Genomic DNA, 19837 nt, shown 5'->3' with positions numbered 1-19837 from the left:
CTAAACCGACCAAGGGACCAACTGCAGCAAAGGAATCAAATTCTGGGAAATCGAAAAAAAACACCAAAAAGGTGGTTTGGATATCTATTTCTGGTATATTGGTGTTTATAATTCTAGTACTGGGACTTCTTCTCTTTGTTCCAAGATGTAGCAGAAGAGAACGGGTTAACAGAAGTTCCAAGCAACATCAAGTTGGAGCATATGGAGGTGAAAGACAGAATCCTAGGGACTATGGGGCTTTTGTCCAACCACCTAGTCAAACTGAGAAAGGCAAATAAATACAACTTTTTGGTCTCTCAGAATTTTGTTTCAAACATTTAATTTTTCGTTGTGAGGAATTCACTAATATAACCATTCCACTTTCTAAACTTTTTTCTTTCTTTCTCATAATAGTACCGAAAGGTGCTGTGGTGAGGCTGAAAGGGGATCATCAAGAAGAGGCAAGGAGATTGAGGACTATTCCAAAGCCGCAAGGCGAGCAAGAGAAGGATGAACAAAGAATGGAAACAATCCCAAAGCTGTTAGAGCATGAGATAGATATGAGTTCACTAGATGTATTTTCAATGCCTTCTCCACCGCCACCTCCTCCACCACTTCCTGCTGAGAGGGTTATTGTTGAATCAGCCTCATTCCACAAAGAGGCTAACATCAATCCTCCCAAAAAAAGTCCTGTTCCTCCCACTTTTGTGAAAACTTTCACCATTGCATCCCTTCAACAGTATACAAATAGCTTTTCTCAAGACAATCTTATAGGTTTAGGCATGCTAGGGAGTGTGTATAGGGCAGAGCTTCCAGATGGAAAGGTAGGATTGTTGCTCATTAATTGTGTTGTTGCTTATTAATTGCCCTGTCTGCTTCATTGCCATGGCTTATGATTTATTTTCCTGAACTTAATCACCTTTAGGTAGCTACTAATGATTACATTATTATTATTTCTTTTTGTGTAGTCTCTTAAATGTTCTCTTATCTGGATAGATGATATTTATTTTTATCACATGTTTAACTACCGATATGTTTGAATTGCATTTTGATTCAAGTTTCTCTATTTCTGTTTCCATTGTTCACACAGTCTTGTAAATTGCATATATACCATGATTGGACTCAAATCTTGACACATACTCTTTCTCTATAAATTGTTAGATACTTGCTGTGAAGAAACTAGACAAGAGAGTTTCTGATCACCAAACAGATGATGAGTTTCTTGAATTGATAAACAGTATTGACAGAATCCGGCATCCAAATATTGTTGAGCTTATTGGGTACTGTGCAGAGCATGGTCAAAGGCTTCTGATTTATGAGTATTGCAGTAATGGGTCGCTGCAGGATGCACTCCATTCACATGATGAATTCAAAACAAGACTGTCATGGAATGCTCGCATTCGGATAGCACTCGGGGCAGCTAGATCCTTAGAGTAAGTCAATTAACTATTGAGTATTGACATTAAAGAAAAATATTTGCCCCTAGCTGTCAATTTGTTGCATATAGTGGGTTCAATGTTTTCTTTTTATAAATTTAATTTGTCCTGCCTGAATTTTCAAGTATTCCTGGGTGGATTAATTTAATGTCGGAACTTTATTGCTAGAAATTTGGGGTCAGTATAGTATATATGCTACAACTTTTGAAGTTTAAGATTCTAAAACATAAGTTCTCCATAATGTGTCTTGATGTGGAACTTTGAATCTAACGCTGTAATGTTGTCCCCTGACAAGGTACTTGCATGAGCAGTTTCAGCCACCAGTTGTACACAGAAATTTCAAGTCTGCTAGCATTCTCCTCTATGATGATGTTTCTGTGCGTGTATCTGATTGTGGTTTGTCTCCACTAATAACTAAAGGTTCTGTAAGTCAGGTAAGAGATAATTAGGTATTGTAAAAAATGTTTTTGCATTATGAGGGCATTGGTAAGAAAAGTTCTGCAAGAAAAATACATATTTTGTGTGGACTAACCTACGTAGTAGCAATTTTGATTATGGTAATTTTGTATTATGTTTAGGTTTTTCCCCCTCATCATTATAAAGCAATCACTCTGAATTGGAATGATTAGCACAGGCATATGAATATCAATAACTTGTAGCCAGAAGATTATAATTATTTTTACTCAAAAAGAAAACTTTAAAATCATCCTAAATGAACATGCTTCCAGTGAAATGCACATTTTTTTTATAACTTGTATTTGGTTGTTCCCTCTGTAATCTTGCAACTACATTATACCAATGGTGAATAGCATTTCATTGAAATAATTGTCAGTACAATTAGCACTATATAACATTCCATGCATTTTCAGCTCTCAGGACAACTGCTAACAGCATATGGCTATGGGGCTCCAGAGTTTGAGTCAGGAATTTACACATACCAGAGTGATGTTTACAGCTTTGGAGTAGTTATGTTAGAACTTTTGACAGGCCGTCAGTCCTATGACAGGTGAGAGCCAACAACTGAAGTACTTCAGCATCTATTTTTTTATGAGTAAATTACACTAACTACCCCTGAAATTTAATGAAATTACACAAACACTCCTGCTTTATCTATTCTTACACTAACCCCCTTAGTTGTTCAAAAATATACATTGACACCCTCTTAATTGTTTGAAAAACATTAAATCCGACTTCCCAAAAGGAGGTTACTGTACATGTTAAAAAAGCAGGTAGACTTGTGTAATTTTACAAAATCTTAGAAGTAGTTAGTGTAATTTACTCTTAAATATTTATGAATTATTTATGGTAGTTGTTAATTCATGTATTCTGAACATCTTGGACAGGACACGCCCTCGAGGGGAGCAGTTTCTGGTGAGGTGGGCTATTCCTCAGCTTCATGACATTGATGCATTATCAAAGATGGTTGATCCCTCTCTAAAAGGAAATTACCCTGCCAAATCATTGTCAAATTTTGCAGACATTATTTCAAGATGTGTTCAGGTAAAGCTTCTTTCACCCTTAACTTAAAACTGTTGCTTTACTTAGCTTACTAATTTCTTTGCCATGGAATTGATTTCTTGGCCTTATATGTATCTCTTATGCAGTCAGAGCCAGAATTTAGGCCAGCAATGTCAGAAGTGGTCTTGTACTTAATAAATATGATAAGAAAGGAAAATCAGAAAAGTCAATCAAATGAATAAACAATGGAAATGGTAATGATATTTGAACATGAATGCATGTGCAAAGAATTACATGCTGATTGCTGAATCTCTACTAGTTGAGATATGCATGATTGCATGTCACCCAAGGAGGGGCCCAATTAGATGCCCCCATATTCGAAGTACTGATCCATCCAATATTCACATGCCAGGAAGTTTGACCAATCAGCTTCAGAGAATTGTAGCTACCGACACTCCTCGCACTCGAGTAGTTTATATTTTTTTATATTATATATACATATATGATCATTTAATGGTTCATTGAACCATGCCATGTTGCAGTGCCCTGGAAATTATTTAAACCCATTTGTTTGATGATTGCTTCCATATTGTTGATACAGAAATCCTTATAATCTCTCAAAATTTCAAGATTATCTCTCCCAAAAAGTATTACCGTGAATTTGTTACATAAAACGGGGTGCGAAATTTTTGCTAACATAATCATAATTCTATTATATAAGGGGAGGGTTAAAATATGGCAGAATTCTATTATATAAGGGGAGGGTTAAAATATGGCAGTATTATGAAAGTGTGAATTCGTTGTATGATGTGTAATGGGATTACATTTCTGTTTTGATTTTGTTTTGGAAAAAAAGAAATATATAATAGAATTACACTTTCATTTAATATTTTTTTTGAAAAGAAAAATACAAGGAATATGTGATTTCATTGTTATTATTTATGACGGAATCACTTTCGTTCTACATCTTTTTTAGAATTTTAAAAATTTACGAAAATAACATGTATTATATAGAATTTCATATAAATATCAATTACATATTGAGATTCACATCCTTAAAAATATATTTATTTTTAAAAAATGCACAGCAAAATCATGATTCCGTTTTAAAAAAAAATTAACAAACATGAGTATAAGAGAGTGAAGAGCAGGAACAGTGAGAAAGAGAAAATAGGATGAATGAATGAAAAAAAAAAAAAAAAGAGAGAAGAATGAAGATAAGAGAAGTGTGAAATAATAGTTGGGTAATTACTCTTTGGTTGATAAGAGCCTAGAACAATTTTATTGAGGCCGATAGGAATCCCTTACATCAATCAACATGAAAAGGAATTTGGGGCCCATTTATGAAGAAAAAGAAGCAGACTGGTCTATAAAGTGAATGATTCGGTTTTCGGTAGCCCGTGGGGAAATGATTAGCATTTAAATTAATTCTGCGTGAAAAAAATTTACACAGGCTGGTCTATATATTTCAATTGGATAATTAAGGAGAAAAAATTTAATATTAACTTTAATTATAATAATATTAATATTTTCATTTGTGTTATACTTATAACTGAAAATTGTTATGTACAGAAATAACAATAAAGGAGTTATTGGTACATTTAATTAGTTTTTGCATTTCTTAAATATTGAAAATATGAGAACCAGAGTTGATTAATTAAAAGTGGACACTCAGGTAAACACCTTGCGTTAGCACTCTAGCTCTACATCAACATACTTTTTATTTGTCTGCACATCAACTTACTTATGTCAACACTTAACATTCATATAGAACATATCAACATTTTTGTCAAATATTGGGTGTCAAATTAATTAGTGGACTAAAATGGCACGACTTGAAAATACAGAGACCAAAATGAAAGAATTAAAGATTGATGAACCAAAATAGTCCAGGAAGCAAAATTACAATTATTTGTTTTGACAATCGTACCAAAATTGCACTTGATTCTTTCAACAGTGTGAGCTCACATTTTACCAGAAGTTAAATTCTGCAATCAAAGCTTAAGAATAAATTCTTAAAAAAATGTAAGTTTATTATAATGTTAACACATTATGATGTAATCATGAGTTGATATAAAATTAAAATTAATTATTATCATTATAATTTTTTGAGATGTCAAAATCTTTTTGCAACATGTATTATTTGACGTAATGAAAAGTGAAATATATTTATAATAGATTGAAATTCAGCTAAAAAACAAAATGATATAACAAATATGTAAATCTTTTTTTTATCCATGTAATAAGAATATTAAGTCGTAAGCCACCACAACTAACATGAGATTGTCCTAATTGGTGGTCCAAAGTTTTCGATATATAACTGCATTAAATATTTAAAAGAAAAACTTTATTTCTGATGGTGGTCCAATCCAACTCAAATAATATTGTATATGGTGAAAAAAGATATTTGTGGTCTAAAAAAATATTAGGTCATAAACTAATATGTGAAATGCCAGAAAAAAGTTTAATAATACTAAAATATACAAAATATTTCAACTTACCGTTTATGAAAATTGCATGATTTAATTTGAATTTTGGAGTCTCATGTTAAACAAAATTTAAATCTTCATTGTCAAACTAGTTTGCCTCAACCTATCAATGAGAAAAAACTTTTATGTTTAAGTCTTTCTTGTGTTTGCTAAAAAATATAGGGATGCAAGAGTATGTGATGAAAACTCTAAATCGGATTTGTGATAAAAAAAAATCAGAAAGATAAGAAATGGAAAAGATGCTACAAGCATAGCATAATTTATACGTTAAGGAGGATTCACCATAAATAAATGTTTCTTTCATAAGAATTTAGTGATTAAAGACAAAAACCAAGAGAGATACTTTCTCACAAGCAAAATGCTATTAAATTTCAAATTCATAAAAAATTTAGAATTGAGTTACAAACTCCTATATATACATATACTGAAACTAATTAAGCCCACCCAATAAGCTAACCCAAGGTCCAACAAGCAAACTAACTAATCAAACAAGGCAATTATTAAGGCACCCCATTTTATGCTTGGTTCACATGCAAAATTTGTAAAGTCTCAATCTTACACTCCCACTCACTCTCTTTTTCTCTCCATCTTCCTCTTCAATTCGACTAGCACTTGCGTGGATCCATTTGATTGGGATAGTGGCAACTTTGATAAGGTCGACACCAAACATGTCATTGTCCTTGATGTAGAACTCAACCTGTAGTGCCAAGTGTGTGAAGGGAATCTTGAAATGCTCATTCCATGTCGGGTTTTGTAAGATCAAGATCATGTGGGAACATGTCACAATGGTATTGACAACGTAGACAATGAGATAAGGATTGTTGGTGATGAGTTTTTTGGAGGCAGTGGTACTGCTGAAGCATAAAGTGGTGTCCATTACAAATTGAGAAATCTATAATACAAATGTGTTATAGATTGCTTAATCAGTAATGCAATTTTTTGTATTAGAAATTGCTCAATTCGTATATATATAGAATTTGTGCGGAGGAATGGTGGTTTGGTACAACGTGGGTGTTCATGGATTATAGTGATACATGTGGCAGTGGTGGGTGACAATGCAATGGTGAGTTTGGTGCAATTAGGTGGCGTTTGGTGGTTGCAGTGGTGGTGTTGGGTGGAGGCGAGATGCGGTGGCCATCATGGAGGTTTGGACGAGAGGTGGTCATAGAGGTTTGCTTAGGATATTAGAAAATTCGAAAGTCAACCAACCAAAAAATGGGAGGCATTAAGTAATTGCCTCCAACTAAATAACTAAAACTAGAAGCTTAGGAAGACCCAACATTAAGGAGGCCTAATCCAAAATCCATGTTCTAATTACAAAATATAGAAAAAAAATTACAAAAGCCCAACAAAGGTCCAATAGAAAAACTAAATAAAACGGTAATATAGTACTATTTTACTCCAATAAAGCTTGAAGCCTCTTTTATCATTTAGTCCTCTATCAATACTCAACAATACATAAGAAATTATGATTTTTTCATTGGTCAGGGAAGAACTAACAATACAAAAATCATTTTATTGACCATGATATTAATACAAAGTAGTCTCTGCCGGAAACAATAAGTAATATTTGTAAGAAAATCCTGAGTGCACAAAAAGTGAATTCCCTCCCGAGACAACTTATTTCATATTTAAGGTCAGAATTCAAATTTATCACTTTTGTAACACAATCTAGCATTATGTAATACTATTTTTAACACATTATTTTTTTATTGGATAAAATTTATGTGAGTTTTTACTAAAATTATATGATTCTTATTTTTCATTTACTAGTTCTCATTTTCAAAATGATAAAATATGATTTTGGGATAGGATCAAATGATACCAAGGTGTTAAATTAAAGTTTAACACCAAATCTTACTATTCATTTTTTTTTTGTGTTAATACTCCAATTCGTTAGGGGAAAGATGTTTGAGTAATATAGTTTAACCAAAAAATGTTTTTGTTAATAATTAAATTCATAGTTGAATTTTAACTTTAACATATTAACTATTCAGTCACTTGTTACCATTCATTTTAAATTTAATCAAATGAGTCTAAATAATTCACTTAAAAACTCATGTGACAATCTCTCCCTTCCTTCCAATTATCCCCTCTCACATGACAATGTGTTCCAGAATTACAAATGCACGGGGTCTCCGCAGCAAGCGTTGCCGCTTCTATCCAACGTATTTGTGATGTAATGTGTGTGAGTCCTGCAATACACAGTTGCTATTCAAGTAACAATTTGCGTAATACCCAGTTTGTGATGTATGCCTCCTATCCAAGGGTTGCCGCTCCTCATTGCCGAGAGTTATCGCTTCGCCATGAATCACCCCCATGTAATGTGAAGCCACTGAGAAATTTGTCCCTGATTATATATTTTAACTTTGATGGAAATATATTATATATATTATCAAAGAACAAGAGTGCAGAATAAGAAATTTTGAACTGATTTCTTAATCATCTATATCCCATCGTCGCTCAATCATGGTTCCCATCTATATTCTCACATAAATTAGCAATTACAAAAGATAATTTGATTTCTGATTTATCGGCACAGTGAGGAGGGCGCTAATTTCTTTTCTCTACAATGGTGTACATATTCTACAAGTGATCTTTGGTGAATACCAAACGCACATATTCTACAAGCAATAATTAAGGACGTAACAAATTTATGAACAGTAGTAAAGGAAGAATTTGGTTGTCACGTGAGTTTTTAAGTGAATTATTTAGAGTCGTTAGATTAAATTAACGTGGATGAGTGATATATGGTGTAAATTAAAACTTTAATTTGATACGTTGGTGTCAATTGATCCTAACCTTATTATTATTATTATTATTATTTTGCATGCAAGGACATCTTATTGATGTTCTTTCAAACGTTCCAAATTTTAATTATCGGGAAACAAATATTGTTTTTAAAAATATGTAGACAAACAATAAAAAGGAAAAAGAAAAAGAAGAAGAAAAGTGCATGAAGCTAGGGACGTTGGTTGTAATGCAAGATAGATCACGAAACGATCGATGCATGCATGAATATATTTCCTCCCTCCTTTGGTATTTTTCTATCACATTGCGTTGGTAACGCACCAACTTGTTTCTCTCCGTTCCTCTTCACTTTTCTTCTCCCCCTTTCAACAAGCAAACAAACAAACGATATCACAATCACAAAGAATCAAGATATCTTCCATCATTTTTCTGAAGCCATTCTCATTTCCCTCCATCTCGTGTCCATCGATTTTTTTTTCTTTTTTTTTCTCTTAATTTTGATATAGATCTCTCTCTTAGTGTCTAGATCTCCGTGTTTGGCATGAGTAGCTACGACATCAATCCCTTTGCCGAAGACGAGGTTAATCCTTTCGCTGTAAGTTTCTTCCATCCCTAACTAACTCTCTTCCATTTCATTCCTAACTACGCGCATTCATTTAATATATATAACTTCATTTTGATTCACATTTCCCTAATATACTACGTGTTTATAACAATAAGGCATAGGTGTTTGAATGATCTGATCCATACGTGCATGTTTGTGGTGTCGCTGGTGAATTGAATGAAATTTATAATGTGTAGCTGGAATGACGGATGATATATACTATTGTTGTTGGAACCTAGTTCAATATATGTTGACTCTGTTCGTGTATCAGATCATAGAATTGCAAAATTTGAAAGGAAAAAAAAAAAACGTTTCTCCGGATGACGCCACATTTTGATTTTGTGATTTGTTCATTTTCTGTTTCTACAGAAACAGGTTTTTAGATTGTGCTTGTGATGCCATGGCAGCCACAGTCGCGCCATTTTGTGATTGTGAAAAAATCTTTTTTTTTATACACATATCTAGTAGAATTTGATTATTTTATTTTACTATATCATTTTATTCATTAATATGATGTGGTCAAAGAGTGATTCTGCATTAATTGTAGGTGTAAAAATATTTTATATTGTTCTTATATCTAAACACAATTGACAAATATTATTTTGAGCCAAACTAATTTTTTTTAAAAAAATATATATATATAATATTGTACAAGATAGATAAAATATATTGTATATTTTAAAAGTTATTTTCATTTTTTTCAGTAAAATAAAAAAAAATTGAATTGCAAGGCTCATTATTTATATATGAATACATTTTTATGGTGGAAAATTTTGCTTCAAATTAATTCCATTAAATTATTTTAAGCACTTGGCCGAAAGAAAGTCATTGAAAATGAAAATACATATCACCAGAGGCTCACGATTTTAAGAAAGTATTAAAAGAATATGTTATTAGTATTAGTTTTAAGAAAATATTTTAATCATTGATTGGCCTTTTTCAATCATAAAGCGTTTTGAATCCTTTTTGTTTTCCTTTTTATATTATTATTATTGTTAAAATTATATAGTTTTAGATATTAAGAAAGGAAAATGAAATACTGAATTGATATTAACTAAAACGTATTACAATATTTTGATATATTCATAAAACCTATAATACTAACCTTTATTTATATTAATTAATCATAGTCCTAGTTAATTAGGAAAGTAAATCATGATAAGAAATATGATAGCAAATCCTGAGGAAATAGAGAAACTGATCGACTAAATTCTAATCGTACAGGAAAACTTAAGATGTTCTGAGAAACTATAATAAGATATTTTTATATATTCTAATAATAATAATAATTACTTTAACATCTAAACATTTTGCGTTTTCAATAATAATTTTAGGATGGAACTGCTAAAGGAAAAGCATCGGGGCAATCAAATCATGGTGGTGGTGCAGCATCAAAGCTTTCACCCCTGTCTCCTGAGCCTTATGATTGTGCAGCAACTGTTGACATTCCTCTTGATTCCTCAAAGGTTATATTATGAATCTGTTGAAATAAATTTGAAAATTATGATGTATTAATGTATCTAACCAAATATTTAATTATGTAAATTTTATCTTTAGGACCTCAAAGCCAAGGAGAAGGAGCTCCAAGCTAGAGAGGCTGAATTGAAAAGAAGGGAACAGGTTATTTATCATGATCTCTTAGTACATGTTTGGATTAAAGTTTGGAAATTTAAATTTGGATTAATTTGTAAATTGAGTTTGCAAAAATATCTCAAATCTAGTTTCTCTAAAATTGAGTTTCCAAACAAAATTTTATTCTCAAACATACTTTTGGAACACTCCCATAAAAAATCCAAACATACCTTTATTTGATAGCTTTGAAACTCATTTTATTAAGTTATAAACTTGGTTTCTTAGATTCAATGTTTTAGGTTGTTATTTTACATAGGTGTCAGTAATTAGCAATGATTTTATCTGTTTTAAGTTGAAAAATAACAAGGTCCTAATTGCGAGCAAGAGTAGCCTCTGCTATTTCTTTGATACATGGTTGTTTATTACCTTAATAAGCAATTATATCAGTGACTTTGACCATGCTATTAGTTAACTTGGCTATTGCATATATAAGATATTTTGTGTCAGTCAAGTAATTCACGATCTCATGATGTTTTGTAGGAGCTAAAACGAAGGGAAGATGCTATAGCACGAGGTATTTTGAGTTCTTCAACACTTTACATAACCCAACAGGAGTAATGCCTTTAGTTTGGTGGTTTACACTTTTTTTGTTTTTGCAGCTGGAATTGTTATAGAGGAGAAAAATTGGCCACCTTTTTGCCCCATCATTCATCACGACATTGCAAATGAAATACCTATACATCTTCAATCAATCCAGTATGTAGCATTTACAACATGGTTAGGTATGTTGAAGTCTAGAAATTTTTTTTGTTATGGATTATGTTTTGGTCATAACTACTTTTTTGTTATAGATTATATCTGTTTTGCTTCATTTGATTAGTACTTTATAGTTTTTAGCAACTTGCATCAAAGATTTCAGTATTAATTCAAATGTTGGATAAAAAGGCAGTTTCATATTCTTTTTACGTGTGGAAATATGAAATTCAAATTCATACGAGAAAGAATCACTAATAAAATTCCACGCATAGAGCCTATTAGAACTTTGAAATATCGCCTCCCTGTTTTTGTTGAAGTTTCTCATATAAACATCCTTTAATCAACATATTTCTTCAATTACTGTCCATATTTCAATTTTGAGCTTTGCAACAATTTGCAGGTTTGGTTGGATGTCTTTTATGGAATATTGCAGCAGTTACTGTAGCTTGGATCAAAGGAGAAGGTTTGTTTTACTTATTGAACCATTAAACATAGTAGGGCTATTGTTTACACAAATTCGTCTTACCTTGTAGGTCTTTCAATCTGGTTCCTATCTATCATATACTTTATTTCCGGTGTTCCAGCATCCTATGTGATGTGGTATCGCCCTCTTTATCGTGCGACAAGGTAGTTTTCAATTTGATTGAATTCAATTCTTATGGTATGACATGTATATTCAAGATGATTTCAACCTTTTTCCTAAACTTTAAAAAGAAATTGTTAATGTCATCCACATAGCTTTATTGCCATTTTGAAGCATCAAACATTTTTCTGTAGCAGCGGTATGTACATCTGGGAAATTTGTGGGCAGAATGAAAGCCAATAACTGACAACATTTTCTTTGTGAAACTAAAAGGCTTGTGTATGCAAAGTTTACATCATAATATACCTTAATATAATTTTCTCCAACGAAGGGCCAGAAGTAGAAAGACTGTGAAAGGAGAGCAATGTGGGGACAAATACAGTATGCTGATGCATAGCCTTTGACATGTAAATGCATTTTTAGGAATGTTAATATTGTGAACAGGAACCGTTTTAGCATCAGCATTTCAGGATTCTTCGTTCTTTTTTCCATCTGATTTTAACATTTCGAATCAGAATGTTATGTTTTATATTTTTGTGCCATTTCCTGTTATAGGACGGATAGTGCTCTAAGGTTTAGCTGGTTTTTCTTGTCTTACGGAGTAAGTTTTACATACGTTCTACATGTACTCATTCATTCTGCGATAACTTGTTTAGTGCTCTTATCCCTTTTCTCATTCTTTCCAACCAGGTGCACATTCTCTTTTGTGTTTTTGCTACAATTGCTCCTCCAATTGTCTTCAAAGGGAAATCTCTCACGTGAGTTCCTTTTTAAAACTGCGTTCCTTTTATATATTCTGATACCTAACTATAGGAGTATACAGTATACTTACTCGGTGTAGTAGTTTTCTTTTTTCTTCAGCTAATATGTAAAGCTAAACTATAGTTAGTAGTTAATCTATAGTTAGTTGTTAACTGTTAGGACAGTTGTATGACAGCTGTCACTAACTAATTCAAGTTAGTTGATAGTTACATAATTGTAACTGTTATATAAACAGAATTGTAAACTATTTTCAGCTGTGTTGAATACAATCATCTTTTCACCTCAATTTAGTTGGGTTGCATACTCCTATACTCATGTTCATCTTTATTCGCTTTTTTTTTATTTGATATTTTAACCCCGAAGAAAACATCAATAGGTTGCTTCCATTTTAACACCATTTGGCTTTGCTTTCTTTACCTCTTGCTGTGATTTATCATCGAGCTAATTGATTTGTCCCTAAACTATTTAATTGAGGGGACATCTTTTGGAGGCACTTTATACTGCATGATTTTGTCTCTATTGCACTTCACTTGACGATTATCTCATCATATTTTTCTTTAAATTGTTGTGCTGGGTTGAAGGCATATTTATTATGATATCTCCTTCATAAATTATCAGTTATGTTATTGCCATACCGTTCTTTTTGCATTGTTGTTTCAATTTTACTTTAATTAATGGTTGTGTTGTATGATGTTATGTTGTGGCCAGAGGTATTCTGCCTGCGTTTGAGGTATTGGACTACAATGGATTGGTTGGGGTAAGTACCAATTGTGTTACTACTATTTTTTGGCTTCTAATTTATTATTCTCCTTCCAAAGGGAGGGGTTATATATATTCATGTCACGATGACATGTTTAAATCATACCAATACTTGTCCTGAATTACAGATACTCTACTTTATTGGGTTTGGTTTTTTCTGCATTGAATCACTGCTGAGCATTTGGGTTATTCAGGTTTTTAATAGTCCTAAACTCTACCATGGTGCATTCTCTTGGCTCTAGTGTTTTCTTTGTTGACATTTAATTTATATACGCAGCAAGTATACATGTACTTCCGGGGCAGTGGAAAGGCTGCAGCGATGAGGCGTGAAGCTGCGCAAGGGGCCATGAGGGCAGCTCTATGACAAGGCGATGAAATGTGTAAAATGGCACTTGCAAATGTCTTAACAATTGTTACACCAAAAATATAGATGTTTTACTCTATATAGGTTTGGCCATGGAATTCAGTTAAACTAGATGGTTAAGACAAACCCTAGTTGTGTGCATACATAGGGCTACATTATTTGAGAATTGAGATACTCCCTTGATGTATGCATGACTTGTTTCATAGAATACTTACAATGTTTGATATTATCAAGTATGGTTCATAAAAATGAATTAGCTCCCTCATAAAATAGTATCAATTATGATTATTTTAGTCTGATTTTATTCAAAGAAGCAAATCACTGTAAATCAGACTCAATCTGAGGGGCAATTTGGTGGGGAACTTCCTCCATCCAATGTGTCTCCTTAAAGGACAATTTGCTTCTTTGAATAAAATCAGACTATTCAATCTTCAAAAAAATTATATTACTTTAGAAAATAATATCAGAGAGCCTAACAATTATACACTAGTTGTCTGACATTGACTGATTGTTCATTGCTTCTTGGCTGAAAATTCACCCTTGCTATCAGCTTTAATGATAAAAATATATTTTTTTCAATATCTACTCTACCCTAAACTGCTCTAAATTTTTTAATATCTACATCATACATTGTTGAAGTTTCCTAGAACTACTGAATTATGGTCACAAGTTTATGTTACAAGACTTTTCAGATTGAAAGACGTGGTAAAAAGTGTAGATAAATGATAACCATAAAATAGGAAATAATATTACTATATTTTTAGGATTGGCTGAGGCATGCAAAATGCAGAGCTGAAGTAATTTTACTGTCACAAGTAATAGGTAATATATTCTCTATGAATAGGATGGCAATAACAAAAGAGCATTAGCTTCTGTGAACCACTCACCTTAAGCGAAGCCATGAAGTGAGTTCAAGAAGTGATGCTTTTTTCATATCCCAATGAAGCCCCCCCTAAATAATGAGTACTGAGATAGATTGAAAAAATAATTTAAATAAAATAGAATGGAATGCGCGCCAGGTAGGGGTCGAACCTACGACTTTCTGCTTAGGAAACAGACGCTCTATCCACTGAGCTACAGGCGCTGATAGTTAATAAAGTTTTTATGAAAAGTTATATATATCCTAATTACGAACTTTACCACAGATCAATTCCATCTTACATATGATGTGTATGTAAGCGAAGGAAGCATGAATAGACGATATCAGAATTTTCATGTATTGTGATTGTGATTAAGGTTCCTTTAGAATAATATGTGAAATTTAAAAATAAAATAAAATTCTGACACAAATTAGGATGTTCATTTTAGATTTAATTTTTTTTCCTTTTTATATATTTTTTTCATATGGATTGATCTTTTTCTTTTCGACAAACTTACCATGGTTTTGTGTGAGTGTGTGAATTTACTTGAAAACCTTTTCTATTCATTTACTATGGTTGAGTGTTGATTTGAAAAAAAAAAGAGAATTAATTAAGTTTTTATTTTTTTTTAAATAAAAGTTTTTAGTTCCTTATTTTTAATTTTTTTAAGTTCCTATTTTTTTATTAATTTTTTATCAGCATTTTAAGTTCCTTTAATAATTTTAGTCTCATTTTATTTTTATTACTCAAAATGTGTTTGTTTATTTATTTTGAGTCTCTCATTTATTTTATATTTAAGATTAATTATGGGCAATCAAAATAAATGAGTGACTAAAACTAAAAAAAATAAAAAATATTAAAAATGTTAACAAAATATTAACGAAGAATTAAAAATTGTGAAAAAAATTTAAGAAACTAAAAATTAGAATTTTAAAAAATTGAGAGACAAAAAATTAATTAATCCTAAAATATATACAAAATAAAAAATTGAACTAAAGCCATAAAATATTTAAAATACAAGAATTAAAATCAAATGAAAAAAAATAAAGAAACTAAAATGACGATGATGAAGTATGTCAGGACGAAAATTAAAATTTTTTCAAAATTTTAAAATAGTTTAATGGTCTTTTAGGTTTTAGCTTTGTTTATGCCACTCCGAGGGTATAAATTTGAGCAACTAGGGTTTTAAGTTGTGGTTCTTGTTTGCGAGATAGAAGCGTAAGCAGCGGCTACCCTAACCTCGTCTTCCTCTCTACTAATTTCAGGTACAATCACTGCCATTTCAATCTTTTCATTGAAAGTCTTGTTCTTTCTGCCGCTCCACCATTCGTTAGATATCTCTCTTAATCATCGAAGGGTTTCAACACTCTGCTTCGCTCTGCATTTGTTCCGTTCCGTTCCTCTTTTTTCTTTTTTAATTTTTTTATTCTCGCTTTCTGTAATTGTATCTGTTCAATTGTTCTTGAAGCTATGGCCGACGAAGCTGTGGTTGTTCCAGATCCCACCCAGATCGATGTCAAGCTCTTTAACCGCTGGAGCTTCGAGGATATTGAGGTACCGATTTCCATGTTTCTAGGGTTTAGTTACTTAGCAAATTATATCCTAAAAAAAGCTGTGATATGTATTTTGTTTTGATGTTTTTCTGTGTTCTTATGTGAAATGCGAAACTATTGTTGATTTTTTTTTTTTTGCTTGTGTTATCAGGTTACTGACATTTCACTGGCTGATTACATTGGAGTTGCGGCATCCAAGCACGCCACATATGTTCCTCACACCGCCGGAAGGTACTCCGTGAAGCGGTTCAGGAAGGCGCAGTGCCCCATTGTTGAGAGGCTCACCAACTCTCTCATGATGCACGGTAGAAACAATGGCAAGAAACTCTTGGCTGTTAGGATCATCAAGCATGCTATGGAGATTATTCATTTGTTGACTGACCAGAACCCCATTCAGGTTATTGTTGATGCTGTCATCAACAGGTATGACTTTTGTATTCATGGTTTATATCTAGATGATGATGATGACTAGGCCTTTTATAGAATAAAGATTGGTATAGTACTATAGTAGAAAGTCCAGTAAGTTCATTATTTAAGAAGTTGAGTCTGATATTTGTAAAATTGTTTAATTTTTATATATTTGAACCTCAATTTGGAGTTTACTTGGGAAGCTATTCGTCTGGCTTGATTTGGAGGATGGAATGATGATTATAGGTTTCCCTATTAGTTTGATTGCCTGAATGATGGCATTTTGTATTAGCTCTATCTGACCATTCTCCTTGTCTTCCTCTGCATTATTTTTGTAGTTTTTGTCATACTTAGATATTTTGATTGAATGTGTTGTTTTTTTTTTGGAAAGAAGATTTCTTTGCAGAGGATGGTTTTAGAGCATGCTAGTTTCTGTGATTGTTTTCTTAATGGTGGTTGTAGTCAGAGAATGACATGATGATTGTTTGTTTCCCTATTGGTTTGATAGCCTATATGATGGCACCTGTGTATTAGCTCTATCTGATCATTCTCCTTAATTACTTAAAATAGAATAATGTCATGTGATCAACACCACACTATTTTGATTGAGCAATTTGTTTATGGTGGACATAATTCACAAAAAAATGTAATAAAATTTTGTATTGTTTGGAGGTACTGATACTCTGAACAGTAAATGTTGGTATGTTATATTCATTCCAAATAAGCATTAATTTGCTACCACTGAACTGTAGCGAATGAATACTATTTGCAGTTCTTGATGTGCATCTATATGAATTGAACACTAAATTTACTTTAAAGTGTCAGTAATTTATCTTACTGTTTTGATTGTGTTTTGTTTATTCAGTGGTCCTCGTGAAGATGCAACAAGAATTGGTTCTGCTGGAGTTGTAAGGAGGCAGGCTGTGGATATTTCACCCCTTCGGCGTGTGAATCAGGCTATATATCTTCTAACAACTGGTGCACGCGAAGCTGCTTTCAGAAATATTAAGACAATTGCTGAATGCTTGGCTGATGAACTTATTAATGCAGCAAAAGGGTCGTCCAACAGGTATACTTCTAGGAATTCTATGTGGAGGCATTTTCTGATGTATTTTATTTTCTTCATCTCTTTCATTTTTTTTTATTGGTGTTTGGGTTTTTTTACCGAAAAATAATACTCCATTTCAGCTATGCTATCAAGAAAAAGGATGAAATTGAGAGAGTTGCCAAGGCAAACCGTTGAGCAGCTTGTGGAAGCAATATTTGCGATTGTGAAGATTTTGTTTTGGTCTATGTTATTCATTTAATGATATTTTAATCTTTTGCTTGCATTAGTTACTTTTTAGTTTTTTGCCTGCTGGCTTCTCAAGTTACGAATGAATGATTTTGTTGCTTGGACGAAAATCTAAGGTGAGTTTTAGTAGTAGTCTGTTTCATAAAGTAATCCAAAATCAAACGTGTCTATCTGGATGTGATTTCTGGAAAATTAACCAAGAACTAGAGATGACCCAGTAATATGTAGTTTGTCGCTTTTGACTGATTACACGAGGTGAACGTGCGTACATTATTGTTGAACTATCATCAAAGGAAAATCTCTTAATTGTAATTTATTTTGGCAACGGCATTAACCCGGGAGGTCCGAGAAAAGAGCATTCTCATAATGACTACAATATCTTTGATCGGAAAATTTTCTATGCATAAAATTGGGATTAACCTTCACCAACATGAGAGGAACAAGATTGATGAAAATATCAGTTGAGATTCTTCACCACCAAGAACAAGTTGTTTTTACGGATGATGTCATTGTACCTTACTGCCCCTAAAGCTAGGAAATGTCTCAACATTTTAGTATTCTTTAAAGATCTCTCTGACTCAAAGGAAATGTCATACTTCAACCTCAAATTATGCAATATCCCACTGCCATATTCATATTGATGATATTCTTTGACTGGTGCTACCATAGACTACAAAGATGTTGGCTTTTGGTTTGCGGGCAATGGAGGCATTTGTTTCCTGCACTTTCACTATTGTATCCTGCACCTTCAATTGCATTCTAGAATGGACTTTATGGAATGCAATGGGAGGTACTGAATGCAATAGTTGGCAATGGAATCTATGACAATCATGATAAGCCCTTTCTTGATGTTGGTGTTACAATAATTCTTGATCGCATTGTTTGTTTTCTTGAGGTAGTGAGATGCTATAATTGGTCATGTGTGTATGCAATATACATAATGACTTGATGAGAAATAAAGGAGAGGAAAGTAGAGGAGAATATTTGCAATTTCTTTTTATAAAACTATAAGTGCAAACTTTTTTTCTTTTTCATTTCTAAAAGGTGTAAAAGTGATCGATGGAAAAAATGAGAATAATCTCATTTCACATTATTAACCATACATATATATATAAAAGCATATTTTTGGAAACTATTATTCAAATAGAATGTTTTTAAGAGCTTTTCATTGTCAATAGAAAAATAACGTGTTCTTACAAAAGAAAACTCATAAAGCAGAATGAAATTCCAAGAAGAGTATGGAGTTGAATAATGGTGCAATAGTCTTCGAAGCTGAAGTTTCCTCGTTTGATATCTGATTTGTGGTAGTTAATGTTAGTTACCTCATTCTGCAACTCTTTCTACATCTTTTTTTTACCTACATGTATGTAACATAAATGAAAATGGAAAAAACTTGATTCCTCAACTCAAACACAACAATGTAGACTCATAATTAGATGGTACACAAAAGTTGGATTATAACACAATCAACTTAGCATCATGTAAACAGGAAGGAAACCATAAAAATAAAACTAATTAACAGTAGGCAATGAAGCGTGGAAATCAATATAAGATAATTCCTTTTTAAGAGAATCATGCCTGCATGTTGTCATGTTGAGATTTTCAGCATAATGATTAACCAAATGAAAAATAGCATATGCCGATATGCAGTAATGGATTTTTTAATTTTTTTTTAATTTTAATCAGAAGGGGGTTAATAAAGTGACTGAGAAAATAGAAACACGGTTTAAGAATTAATTGAAATTCTTCACTCAGCTTTGTTCCTTACTAATCCACCAATGATACACTTGCATGCACATCTTAACTACAGAGTATTTGTCATTTAACAATAGCAAGTAGTCTCCCCCAAAACAACTTGTGCACACTTGTATTGTGATGCTTCCACCTCACTTTAATGAAAAAATACGTGAGCGTAATGATATGTAATAAAAACATTAGTGTAATGTTATTAATATTATTATCATTTATTTGCAAGCACTAGCATGTGGGGATGTAGCTCAAATGGTAGAGCGCTCGCTTTGCATGCGAGAGGTACAGGGTTCGATCCCCTGCATCTCCAAATTATTTATTTTTCGTCTTTTTTTTTTTAATTATACAATTCGGTGTATCATTATTCTCACGAGGATGGCTAATGTTCGGCCAAGGTTTTTTTTAAAAAGAATTTGGTTCTATCCTCTGCTATTTGCTGAATTGCATGAATAATATGATT

General features: G+C 32.4%; 3 protein-coding genes and 4 non-coding genes across 7 annotated transcripts; 6 read left to right on the top strand and 1 right to left on the bottom strand.

Moving 5' to 3' along the window:
• Nucleotides 1-6: 6 nt before the first annotated feature.
• Nucleotides 7-3504, top strand: LOC106795346 (protein STRUBBELIG-RECEPTOR FAMILY 3). Its single transcript, XM_014764772.3, has 7 exons — nt 7-270; nt 394-803; nt 1141-1412; nt 1711-1849; nt 2285-2421; nt 2759-2915; nt 3020-3504. The coding sequence occupies exons 2-7, from the start codon at nt 501-503 to the stop codon at nt 3113-3115; spliced, it is 1104 nt and encodes a 367-aa protein (XP_014620258.2). The 5' UTR covers nt 7-270; nt 394-500; the 3' UTR covers nt 3116-3504.
• Nucleotides 3505-8654: 5150 nt separating this feature from the next.
• On the top strand, nt 8655-13700 carry LOC100820206 (secretory carrier-associated membrane protein 1). Its single transcript, XM_003540300.4, has 12 exons — nt 8655-8708; nt 10052-10183; nt 10275-10337; nt 10830-10863; nt 10949-11071; nt 11446-11508; nt 11579-11672; nt 12184-12229; nt 12319-12386; nt 13099-13147; nt 13278-13343; nt 13427-13700. Exons 1-12 carry the CDS (start codon nt 8655-8657, stop codon nt 13511-13513), a joined length of 879 nt encoding a protein of 292 aa, XP_003540348.1. The 3' UTR covers nt 13514-13700.
• Nucleotides 13701-14524: 824 nt separating this feature from the next.
• TRNAR-CCU (transfer RNA arginine (anticodon CCU)) lies at nt 14525-14597 on the bottom strand. Its single transcript has one exon. It is a non-coding gene; the product is annotated as a tRNA-Arg (tRNA).
• A 968-nt stretch (nt 14598-15565) lies between these two features.
• Nucleotides 15566-17707, top strand: LOC100499758 (uncharacterized). The gene is given in 5 exon segments (NM_001248685.2): nt 15566-15638; nt 15842-15927; nt 16078-16349; nt 17200-17403; nt 17523-17707. Coding segments are annotated over 4 exon segments (615 nt in total). The 5' UTR covers nt 15566-15638; nt 15842-15843; the 3' UTR covers nt 17578-17707.
• LOC112998614 (small nucleolar RNA Z102/R77) lies at nt 16561-16642 on the top strand. Its single transcript, XR_003263708.1, has one exon. It is a non-coding gene; the product is annotated as a small nucleolar RNA Z102/R77 (small nucleolar RNA).
• Nucleotides 16802-16884, top strand: LOC112998613 (small nucleolar RNA Z102/R77). The gene has a single exon (XR_003263707.1). It is a non-coding gene; the product is annotated as a small nucleolar RNA Z102/R77 (small nucleolar RNA).
• A 1907-nt stretch (nt 17708-19614) lies between the features above and the next one.
• Nucleotides 19615-19687, top strand: TRNAA-UGC (transfer RNA alanine (anticodon UGC)). The gene has a single exon. It is a non-coding gene; the product is annotated as a tRNA-Ala (tRNA).
• Nucleotides 19688-19837: the final 150 nt, after the last annotated feature.

The sequence above is a fragment of the Glycine max genome, chromosome 12 (genome assembly GCF_000004515.6).
Source record: "Glycine max cultivar Williams 82 chromosome 12, Glycine_max_v4.0, whole genome shotgun sequence".
NCBI lineage: Eukaryota > Viridiplantae > Streptophyta > Magnoliopsida > Fabales > Fabaceae > Glycine > Glycine max.
Note: the sequence above shows the minus strand (reverse complement) of the source record. Positions and strands in the feature narration are given on the sequence as shown.